This window comes from Nomascus leucogenys, chromosome 17 (assembly GCF_006542625.1).
Source record: "Nomascus leucogenys isolate Asia chromosome 17, Asia_NLE_v1, whole genome shotgun sequence".
NCBI classification, from domain to species: Eukaryota; Metazoa; Chordata; class Mammalia; order Primates; family Hylobatidae; genus Nomascus; species Nomascus leucogenys.
In genome coordinates, this window is record NC_044397.1 from 78309980 (window position 1) to 78322525 (window position 12546).

The window sequence follows — 12546 nt, forward strand, 5'->3', positions numbered from 1 at the left end:
CGCACAACAGGCCCCGGTGTGTGATGTCCCCCTTCCTGTATCCAAGTGTTCTCATTGTTCAATTCCCACCTATGAGTGAGAACATGCGATGTTTGGTTTTTTGTCCTTGCGATAGTTTGCTGAGAAGACAGGGTCTCACTCTGCCTCTCAGGCTGGAGTGCAGTGGCACCATCTTGGCTCAGTGCAACCTCCGCCTTCCAGGCTCAAATGATCCTTCCACCTCAGCCTCTGGAGTAGATGGAACTGTAGGTGCTTGCCTCCATGCCCAGCTAATTTTTTTTTTTTTTTTTTAAAAACGAGGTTTTGCCATGTGTCATAGGCTGGTCTCGAGTTCCTGGGCTCAAGAGATCAGCTGCCTCAGCCTCCCAAAGTGATGGATTACAGGCATGAGCCACCATGCGTGGCTGTCAATTCTTAAAATTTAAAATTCATTGAGTTGATATGGTAGTTGAAACACTAGGCTGCATAGATCTTAGGAGATTTTTTTGATATTTCCATTTTTTTGGGTGAGAATAGTTCACACTGGTAGAAACTCATTTTATTACAGTGGCTTCTAGATATTGAAGCTTGTGTATTAAGCTAATTTTTCAGTTGTTTATATTCATTTCCGTAGAAAGCTATTGTTTTAAAACTTTCTTTTTCATTTATTAAAATTCTTCTTTTATCCTTATATGTGCAAGTCTTGATTCCTCTATTGAAGAGATCTGACAAATTGCAGCTTTAGAATAATTATCAGCTGATTTTCTAAATTCCTTAATTTTACTTGTACTTAGGAAAGATTTGAATCTAATCAGCTAGAACACTTCTTGCTTACTTTAGTGCTTGTTATTCATTTGAAATATTGCTTGTTTTATCTGGAACAGATAGTTCCTTCTTATATCCTTCAAAGTATTGTACGTGACAGAATAACCTAGTTTCTTTTTTTCTTTTCTTTTTCCTTTTTTTTTGAGATAGGATCTCACTCTGTCATCCAGGCTGGAGTAGAGTGGTGTGATCATGACTCACTGCAGCCTCAGCCTCCCCCAGCTCCTTTGGGAGGCTGAGGTGATCCTTCTTCCATTTAGCCTCCTGAGTAGCTGGGACTATAGGTACGCTGCCTGTGTATTGTATTTTTTTGTAGAGATGGGTTTTCGCCATGTTGCCCAGGCTGGTCTTGGACTCCTGGGCTCAAGAGATCCACCTGCCTTGGCCTCCCAAAGTGCTGGGACTTACAGGCATGAGTCACCGTGCTCGGCCGACAGAATAACCGAGTTTCTAACCTTAGTTTTTTACTTGCAATATTGCCTCATACTATAAAGTATCCTCCCGAATTTAGACTTCATGCACTGGAATTATGCTATGTGATTATTTCAGCATTGTTCTCTATCACATAACAAGATCATAGGTCTCTTAATGTGACTTGAAATAATTATTTTTGCAATGAGAATATATTACTATTTAGTAAATACCGTTATTGACTAATAAGTAGAATTTTCTAATACTGTATATATTAAGTACATGATAAAAAAATTTTTCCTATAGTTGTGTCTTGATCATGTATTAGTCTCGGTTTTCTCCAGAGATGATTTAGGTGTGATTACTTTCTTTATAGAATGATATACTGAAATAAGATAATGTGAAAGTACATAGTAGGTGTTTAATAAATATTAATGCGTATTCTCAGATTCAACTTCATTTGTCAAGAAGATTTAAGTTGATCTTGATTCATAAATTCAGTTTTCAAACAATTTGGGGGAAAATTATCAATTATTAAAAGAAGGGCATATGTATTAGCATTAGTCAAATATTTCATGAGATTTTTTTTTCAAATTTGTAAAATGTTAGTGTCTACATTTTTTTTTTTTTTTTTTTTTTGAGATGGAGTCTCACTCTGTCACACCCAGGCTGGGGTACAGTGGCGCGATTTCTGCTCACTACAACCTCTACCTCCTGGGTTCAAGCGATTCTCCTGCCTCAGCCTCCTGAGTAGCTGGGATTATAGGCATCCACCACCACACCCAGCTAATTTTTTGTATTTTTAGGAGCGATGGGGTTTCACCATGTTGGTCAGGCTGGTCTTGAACTCCTGACCTCCGGTAATCTGCCCACCTTGGCCTCCCAAAGTGCCGGGCAGGTGTGGGCCACTGTGCCTGGACTAGTGTCTACAGTTTTGAAAAAGGGGAATACACTGCTTCAGGTGCTATAACTAAAAGTCTCATTTTCTCCTTTAAAATCTTTTTGCTCTAATTGTAAAAAAAAAAAAAAAATAGATTTTGCCCTAAGATTTTATTGATATTGTTAAATATGCATAGATTTACTTAGAAAGCAGTTTCCTTTGACCTTCTCACTCATACTATTTCTTAAGTTTATTAATGGACTAAGAATAGCAGAATAAGAATAGCAGAAAAGTCTGAAGTTTGGATGATGTTTAATTTCCTTTTTTTACCCTTCCTAACATAGTGTGTTTTCTGTTGAACGATAACTTCACAGTGAAATCCGAGGAAATAATTCACAGCTTTTTCCTTCTACCACCTACCCCCACCATTGGCCTTGTACAAATGACTTAAGCATGTTTGAAATGATGGGACCTGTAGTAGTAGAAGTATATTTCACAGGCAGTGCTTGAAAAATGGTTTTTTCTTATTTTAAAGCTCTGCCCCAGTTTTGTGCCAGAAGTTGTCTTTAGTATTTGCATGCCCTCCTATTGTAGAAGAATTATGAGGAGAATCATCTTTTCAGTGACCTAGATCCTTCAAAGCCTTAAGAATGAAACTTTTCCTGAAGAAATGACAAGTGAAATGCTTAATTATGTATATTTAGCTATATATTATTACTTGAAAAATTAGACAAGTAAACTATGTAGAGAATTATAAATTAATTTATTTTCACTAGAGTAGTTTTTCCCCGTTTGTCTTTCAGTAAGAAGGAATGGTTATCACTCAGATTTTAGGTACAGGTTTAGTAGTATCCCTTATCCAAAGTTCTTGGGACCAGAAGTGTTTCAGATTTTGGATTTTGGGACATTTGCGTATATGTAATGAGCTATCTTGGGGACGGAACCTAAGTGTGGACACTAAATTCATTTATGTTTCATATACACCTTGTAATTTTGTGCATGAACTAAAGTTTGCGTACATTGAACCATCAGAAAGCAAAGATGTTAGGCATGGAATTTTCCACTTGTGTTGTCGTGTTGACACTCAAAAAGTTTTGGATTTTGGAACATTTTGGAGTTCTGTTGATTTAGGGATGTTCAACCTGTGTATTACTTCATTTCCTGTTTACCTGATTGTGTTTAAAATAGGGCTGTGTTGAAAAAACAAGCAACAAATTGGATAAATCAGCTTCAATGGTTGTAGAGATTTTGACTGTTCAGTTGTTGTTGGGCTACATCTCTAGGCATTTGGGAAAATGTTAATTGATGATGAACCATATCAAAAAGAATGGCTAATAGTAATTTGATCTCAGCTAGTATAAATTTAAAAATGTTTTTCAGAAAAATATGCTGCTGTAGTATGATTAAACCTTGAGTTTGTTGCAATGTTTGTTACTACTGAACTTATAGGAAGGTAAGTCTGGGATCATTGTCTTTTATTCTGTTAACTTTGTATCATTAATTAAACTTTTGAAGGTTGTGGGATAAATCAAATGCTTTTCTAGGGAAACAAGAAACAGTATTAATGAGCAACAACCCCATAATTATCCTTGTGAGTACATAACAGGGACACATTCATGTCTTTTCTTTGTGCAATAACTTTTACAAAGAAGTATTTTTAAACTGATCATTAATTTTATGACCACAGAAATGAGATGCAAAATTTATGCTATTGTCAGTAGCACAGGCTCACAGCACCACTGATATTATGTGTGATTGTAATAGAATGGCTGCCAACTAATGATTCTGTAGACATTTCATTTGAGTGTGCTTTTCTTTAGATGTGTGATTAGCTGTAATGCTTTCACTATGTCTGTAAATTATATTGGATATGTTTACCTGATGCCTATTGTTGATTTGGAGTTCAGTTTTGTATTACATAAATGCAAGTTGAACTTTTTTTTTTTTAAATTTATAGAAGTCTTTGCAGGTATAACTACAAATAGCCCCTGGGGAGGAAAAATGCTTTGCACTACTCAATAGTGACCCCTGTGTTCAGTTAAAACTCCTTATAAGACAGCAGCTTTTACTCTTTACTGGGTTGAAAAAAAATTAGGGGGGAGGAAAAGGGATGGACCATCACTGGAACAATGTTAAGATGAAGAAGACCATCTTGAAAAATGATGTGTCTTTTCAACTTAATGCAGGTTAAAAAGGGGCTATCCCTGTATATGTAGCATATAGATTCTTTGCTTTCTGAGTTAATTCAAAGGATTTTGGGGAGAAAAAAATGAAGAAATGAAGCCAGTAGCAGTACTTAATTCATTTTGTCTTAGGTAAATATAAACATCACACTGATTTAAAAAAAATACTTGCAATGAGCTGCAATTCTTAGAATGGGTAAGTTGAAGACAATTTCGTTTTAATATATAGCCCAAAAGTGTTTTATTTTTATTTTTTGAGACGGAGTCTCACTCTCTTGCCCAGGCTGGAGTGCAGTGGCATAATCTTGGCCCACTGCAGTGGCATGATCTTGGCTCACCGCCTTCTGGGTTCAAGCAGTTCTCCCTGCCTCAGCCTCCCGAGTAGCTGGGATTACAGGTGCCTGCCATCATGCCTGGCTAACTTTTGTATATTTAGTGGAGATAGGGTTTTGCCATGTTGGCCAGGCTGGTCTCAAACTGCTGAGCTCAGGTGATCCACCTGCCTTGGCCTCCTACATTGCTGGGATTATAGGCGTGAGCCACCGCACCCAGCCTATTTTTTTAAATAAAAACCGAAACCATGACTTTCTATAAAAGTCAAAACCATGACTTTAATAAAAACCAAACCATGAAAGACTCTCAGGTCTTTCACCTGTTAGTGATCAGTTTGTGTAGAATAAATACTCTTAACTCATATTAGATATTATTGAGTTTATAGCTTTAGTAATGAACTGTTGATATGTATGTATATATTTATACATATTCATTGAATATAGAATGGTGTTTGCATTTGTGTGTATGTATGTGTATATAAATGCATATATACAGATATATATGCACACATAATAATGGATGTTATCAAAGGATAATTACTTCTAATTTTAAAAACTTTTAATTTTTTCTGTTTACTTCCACATAGAATTTAATTTAAGCCTGAATATCTGAATTTTTTTCAAAATCTTTGCTATATATTATTTGGTTTTACTGTTCTTTTTAAATAGTCATAATAGCAAAATATGCCACATGCTAAGTTCTAGTAATGTTTTTGAAGTATCCTAATACTTTTTTTTGCAGCAAGATTTTTTTTGTGTGAGATATGAAATATTCTTAGAAAATTCATACCACAAAAATTCTTAACTTCATTAAGAATGTAAAGATACTCCAACAACTAAGAGTAACTGAGAATTTCTTGATCCCTATTGGTACATATTCCATGAACTGTTGTAACATGATCAAAACGTGTTTACTAGCACTTTATGAAGTTCCTTCCTACCTTATAGTTGAAATCAGAGTACTCTTCTTTTGTTAAAAAAATTTTTTTTTAGAGATGGGGTCTTGGTCTGTTGCCCAGGTTGGAATGCAGTGGTGCAGTTATAGCTCACTGCAGCCTCAAACTCCTGGGCTCAAGTGGTTGTCTTACCTCAGCCTCCCACAGATGTGACTATAGGTGCAGGCCACCATGCCTGGCTAATTGTTTTTATTTAGAGATGTGGTCTCGCTATGTTGCCCAGCCTGGTGTCTAATTCCTGGCCACAAGCGATCCTCTGGCCTCAAGCATGCTGAGTAGCTGAGATTACAGGCGTGAGCACTGCCACGAACCTAGCACTCTTCTTCTCTTCATAAGAGAAATATTGTAAGGGATCATTGAGTGTTCTGAAAAGGACTTTGAACATCTCAAAAGAAAGAGAAATTAAGTCCCAAAGAATAAGTAGTATTTATGTGTTCCTTAGAATTTTAACTGTGGGAGTAACATTACCATATTTACTGTACCTAGTAGTAGAATCCCTAAGGATGACAATATAGCCATCTCTATGTTCTGCCCTTATCGTCTTAATGAGCGATGTCTCTGATGACAATTGCTCGTGAAGTGGCAAAATTATAAGGAAATAGGAATATGTATTTTTAAAAAATTATTTGGACAGTGTTGTCTTGAGAGAGGCTATTTTCTCTACCAAAAATGTGGTAACACATAGGGTGACACCCATCAAATGGGTGTCAGAGGACACAGATACCTTTTGGAGAGACAAGTGGCTTTAATCTGGATCTGCCAGGAACTGTGGTTCAAAAGTAATACTATAGGCACCCTGCGGTTCCTATGGGGATTTCCCTTGTGCTTTAAGGTTAATCCCTGAGGTGGCTGTTTTTCTGTCAGGTAACTTGAATTCAACAGTCAAATACTTAATATAGAATTAAGCATACATTTTTCTTTGTTGTGAAATCCGGGTGAGAAATGAATGCTTATGTGTAACTGGGCTAGCACATATTTGTGTTTTTTTTAAAAAAATTATTTTAAATGATTATATGGAAAAAATTGAAACCACAAGATCTTGTGGAGATTAATTAGCCTAAAATAGAAAAATCAATAAAAAAATCGACCAACGAACCTAGGATTTGAAAATCAAGTAGGAAACTGGCCAGAACATTAAAAAATAATAACATACCATTGAATGAAACTGAAAGTGTCTAGTTTGTAAATTACCCTTACTTGAATTTAAAAAGATTATGAAAATTTTAAAGCAGTTTTTTCTATAAAAGATTTGTGCTCTGGAAAATGCAACAGATTATTTTTAATCCTCTCTAATCCTGCGATTTTTAATGAAAATACAAAATATTCATACAGCTTCATTATTAGTTTCTCATCATAATTTTTCAAATTATTGAATAGGTAAATGGAATTACTTGTCTTATGTTTTCTGTTGTGCTTCCTGGGTTTTGTTGTTGTTGTTGTTACTGTTATTTTGTTCTCGTTTGTTTGGATATACACTCTGTTTTACCCTGCTTCTACTTTTTGGATTCTTCTTTGTAGAGATCATCATAATTTTGGACTGTATCCTTTTGTGTCATAAATAAGCAATTGTATAATAACCTTCAAAAACTCTTACTGTATCTAAGTTACAATGGCTATAAACTAAAATAAGACCTGTTTTTACCTAGTTTTAAAAGTTTGCTTTGTTTTTCCATGACAATGACTCGATTTACTAGTAGAATTTACCTCTTCTAACAAACTAACAGTAACATTAAGTATCATTACTTTAAATGGCTAAAGTATAAAAAGGCAGTTCTCTGATATTTTTTTTTAACAGGTGATGCAGAAGATGGGGAAGAATATGATAACCCTTTTGCTGGGCCTCCAGACACTATTTCGTTAGCCTCAGAACGATATGATAAAGACGATGAAGCCCTCTCTGATGGTATGTGACATTTTCCCACATAACTCTGACACTCACACGAAACAATGCTATGTATATAGGTGGTAGTTTTATGAGAAAGCAGATGAACATAGAGGCTTGGGTTAACTTACCTTTACCAAAACCTTTTAAGGAACAAAACAGCTCTCTCTAGTGGTTCTAGTGAGGTTTTCCTAAGTATGTAGTTGGTTCTTTTTCTTGGAAATTTTCTTCACTAAAATGTTTGAGAGAGTGCCTGTATCATCATATGAATGTTATTAGTAACAGTTTGTTAGTTAATTTAATATTACCAGATTCTTGCTTAATTTTATTGTGCTACTTAAAGGCTTACTGTATTATTTATTTTATAAATAATAAAAAAGATTTTTGATCTATTTTTTTCTGAAAACTTTATACAAAATGAGCTAATAAAATATTAAATTAATTTTCTGACATTGCCTCTTCACATTGAGACAGGTTTTTATCAAATGCTCCTTTTAATACACATTTTCATTTTTATATTGTCACTTAAAAGTGCACCATATTATGCAGTAATATTGCAGTGTTTGTATTAACTGAATTAGTAATAAATTTATCTCTTAGTAATTTCTAAAAGCTATTGAATGTTGCCAAAGTTATGAAACTTGTTTTTAGTGTAGTATGTACTTTCTCTGTTATAGCCATTGAGTACATCTGCATTATAGAAACCTTATAAGGGTAATATATAGTTATAAATTAAGAATGTGTATCAATAAATTAGTCATGCATATTAATTTGTAGCACTCAAAGTTTCACATAGACATAGAAATGAATAATACCTTCTGCCACTATGTGATGATCAAACTGTGCAGTTCCATCTCTAAATACAATTGCTGAATGAAAATATGCTTCCTGCAACAGAGCACTCCACATTTTATGTTATCCAGATTATTCCCTTTGGAAACATAAATTGCTTTTATGAGGTATAAAATTATGTCTATTGCAGAACGGGGATAAGTCAAGTACATGCATAAGTGATAAACATTCTAACCACTGATTCAGTACAAAACAATCTTTTTTTATATCCAGAACTTTGCACAAAGTGTAGCAATAATAGTCATATCTATTTTATGTTGAATTCTATGCTTTGGGAAACATTTAATTTCTATTTGTAAAGGGAGGGATTTTTTTTGCTGTTATATTCACTTTCTATCTTTTAAAGAGATAAGCATTTCTTTTCTCTTCACCAAAACAGAGCATTACCCTTTCCAACCTCATCTTCAAAAGCATTTCTACTAGAAAATGTTTTATAATCAAAGAAATAATATTTTCAGACAAAACAATGAATTATTATTTAAGTGGTACTATTTTTCAGACACATTATAATTGCTTTATTTCTCTGTAAAATTTGGTATATATGAATGTATGTGTGTACACACACACAATATTTATACTAAGACATACAGAGAATATATTCATATACTGTATATACATAGTCTCTTAAAATAGCATAAATATTTTGATATACAGGGGAGTGCTATGTGTATTCCTGAAAAATTTGCAACCTAAAAAGAAATTCAACAATTAAATATCTATGAGAGCCAGAAATCCTCTAGTAGCTTGTTAGAAAAAGTAAATTATTATTAAATTATAGTGCATTTACATTATTGTGTTTTCTTTTTAAGAGTAAATAATTTATCATATATTTTTATAACCAAATATTCAGGAAATACACTAAAAGATCATTGTTAAAAGGTTATTTTATTGATTTTAAATATTATTTAATAACATTTATATGTAACATCAAGTTTTTTTGTTAATAGTGCCTATTCATTAGTGTTTAAGCAATTCTTGAGCAGATTAAAACTTTTACCTGTAGTATTACTCATTTTTGATATATAAATAATACTATTTTTGATACTTTCACATTTCCTTCTAAGAATATCATTATTAAAATTAATTTTTAAACTACTACTTGGACAGTTAATATTCACTCTAAAATATCATCTCAATGTATCAGTTTTTCTCTCTTCAACTTAGATTTTGTGTGTGTTCTCTTTCCTTTGATGAATAAATTTGCTTCATTATGTGACCTCAGTCCAATAATATATTAATTATAAAAAAGATAATGCATTTAACAATAAGCATAACCAAATTAGCACAGGTGACCAAAAGGCCTTTTGTCAGATCAGATTGTTGTTTTGTCCTTTTGACTTTTACCTTATGGAAGGCACTAACAAAGTATCTGAACTTCAATGGGTTATAAACTCTAAACATGATATGTATTTTTCATAATGCTAATGTAATTTTCAAGGTACTGAAAAGGTCAAACCTGCACATCTCTATGTGCATTCTAAGTCTGTCTTTTGCTTTAATATTTCTTTTTCTCTGTTCCTCTGGTTCAAAAGTTCACTCATTTCCCAAATGGCCACCTAATTTTCCAGTTATTCCCTCAAGCCATATGTGTTTTGGTTTCTTTATGGTTTATTAGGTACTGTAGGAAAGTAGCATAAGTTATATCTTCTAATGAAATTCAGGCACACTTCAGTGATGCTTAGACTTGATTGCTGGTAGCAATTAAATCACAGCCAAGGAGAATAATGCATAATCTTACAAGGTCCAGGCACTGTATAGAAATTGAATGGGGATGAAAATAACAAAAAGAAAGTTTCCAAACCCTGCCAGGTACGTTGTTTTCAGCCTGCCTTTTTTTTTTTTATTGGCCAACTGCCTGATTGATAGCAAAATCATAACTTGCTGCATGCTAACAGGCAGAGTTCACTTGTAGGTTATTGTGAGCTGATAAAGGGTTAGATGCAGTTTTGATTTTCGCATTGGACCTTGGTACACCAGATTAATGGAATTTCAGTGAGAGACTAGAGTAGCCACAGCTTTGTCAGAGAAACAGATGGAGATTCTATAGTCATGTCTACTCATTAATACTAGTTGCCTGAAAGGTGTGCTGCTTCTCTATACAAAAGAGTTGATATAATTGATTTTTGAGTTGTACATGGGAAAAAAGTACCTTATTGATTACTAGAATTGTAACATAGATGGTGACAGATTTTTGTATAGCTCGTAGCTTAAAAATATTGTACTTTGTAAATTTTTCTTTTCCCTCTTTGGAAATGCTTCTTATGTTTTATATTTTTTGAGAAGAACTACATTTTGAGACCAATAGCAAAAAAAGAGAGAATGACTTGCCAAATTACCTTTTTAGGAAAAAGAATAAGAGTCTGTATTTTATTTATAAATGGTTGCATGACTGCTGTTAGAGTTTCATTTTGATATTCTATTTAGAAGAAAGTATACTTATTAGAGGTTTCATTTTATTAGCTTTATGCTTGATTTTTTTCTGGAAAACAAAAAAATCATAATAGTTTCTAGACTATTGTAGTTCACTGTTAGAAGTTTTATGCTATCATGTGGCTGGACATATTGGAGTGTCAATATAAATGGTGCATGTCAGTAATCAGATAAAGTCAGAGATAATGAGATTTACAACCTTAAAGAATATCCCTTTCTGTACACGTTCAAATGTTTAGGCACTAAGGTGGGTAGATATAGAGTAGACTTTAGACACTATATAATTACTTGAGTTTCCATTTTTCTATTCTGAAATCATTTTTCAGTCATTTTTGTCATTTGTGAAAGAAAGCTTCTAACTATATAGCACTGTGGAAAGTCCCTAAGGTAAGGTGAAAGGATTCAGTGAGCTAGAAGACATATTGGCTCTGCCCGTCGATGATAGGTCAAAGGATCCCAGTAGATGTTTGTTACAAATCTGATTCAATCCTAGACCATAATCACTTTGTGGATAAAAATCTGAAACCTCTAGGGTGTGAATACAGGAAGGCTAAAATGAAGCTGAAAATACAAAACAGTCATTTATTGTCCTGGTGTCTTTCTAACTAAAAATTTCTGAATAACCTAGGTTACTGAAAGGCTGTGGGCATTGCAAGACGTAGGTTTGTATGAAGAAATTTTTTTTTTAGGAATGGAACTATTTTTTAAATCTCAGGGATTAAGAAAAAGGCTGAACTATTTTTATCATAATTTATAATATTAAAAATGTTTTTTGGTATACTTTTCTTTACAAAAATCCAGTGTACAAAAATTTGGATTCATAAAGCATGTAAATCATTTTTTCCAACAGATTTCTTTAGAAAGATTGTCTCCAGGATGCCTATAAATAATTAGCTCTTAGAAAGTGTCTAAAACAGGCTTAGATATAAACCTATCCATGTGCACAACATAAATTTAATGTACCAAACTTTTGAGGAAGACTTTTTTTGTGTAAAATTAGGTGTAGCACTAATCAGTTCTTACAAAAGCCACAAAATAGATGTTTTACTTTTCTCTGATATCAGTAGAGTATGAAACAATGTTTAAAACTAGAAAAAAAGGTTTTTTTCAATAACTTAGCATTTAGGATAAATATGAAACAATGTTTAAAAGTAGAAAAAAATTTTCAATAACTTAGCATTTAGGGTGTTTTTAACCCACTATCATATTTTTGACACCTAAAATTATCTTTTGTATTTTGTTCTAAAAAATTTAATCAGTTTGCAACTTGCACATATTTTTGCATATATAACATGTATTAACATTTCACCTTTGTTTTTAAAATTTTTGGGTTATCTTAATTTGCCAAATTGCTAGCTTATATATGTTTTAGCAGTTTAATAACAATGATTATTTTAGTCATTGTGCTATGTGTATAGCACAGTTTCAAGTATTTTGGTGGAAGGGAAGGGATTATAGTTGAGGAAATGACAGAAAGTAGAGGACATATTTTTAATCCTCAAGGTATATATTGTGCAATTGGGGATATAAAGTACACAGATGTAAAATATTTTTGTGATACAAAGGTATATATTAGTAAATAAAACACATAGCCATTGAGAATTATCTTTCTAAGTTTTTATGCTATTGATCGGGAAAATTAATCAGAATAAAACAGAGTGGACAGATGATACTATAACAAAGTGGACAGATACAAAAGATTGCAAAGGTTAAATAAAACTCAACATTATGAAAAATAATGCATCTTTAATTCAGCAAATTAGCAGTTATTTACACAGTACATGAAGAGAAGAACAAGATACTTGGACAGGGCAAT

The 12546-nt window shown here is 33.1% G+C and overlaps 1 protein-coding gene across 2 annotated transcripts in view; it reads left to right on the forward strand.

Moving 5' to 3' along the window:
* The window catches only part of SKAP2 (src kinase associated phosphoprotein 2), a 200400-nt gene that overhangs the window by 13188 nt on the left and 174666 nt on the right, over positions 1-12546 (forward strand). For both annotated transcript variants that reach the window (XR_004026389.1, XM_030796056.1), the window contains exon 4: positions 7362-7469. Coding sequence is in view for 1 of the 2 variants with exons in the window: in XM_030796056.1 (XP_030651916.1) it covers positions 7362-7469 (108 nt within the window). In the remaining variant the exon portion in view is untranslated. The remainder of the gene's footprint in view (positions 1-7361; positions 7470-12546) is intronic.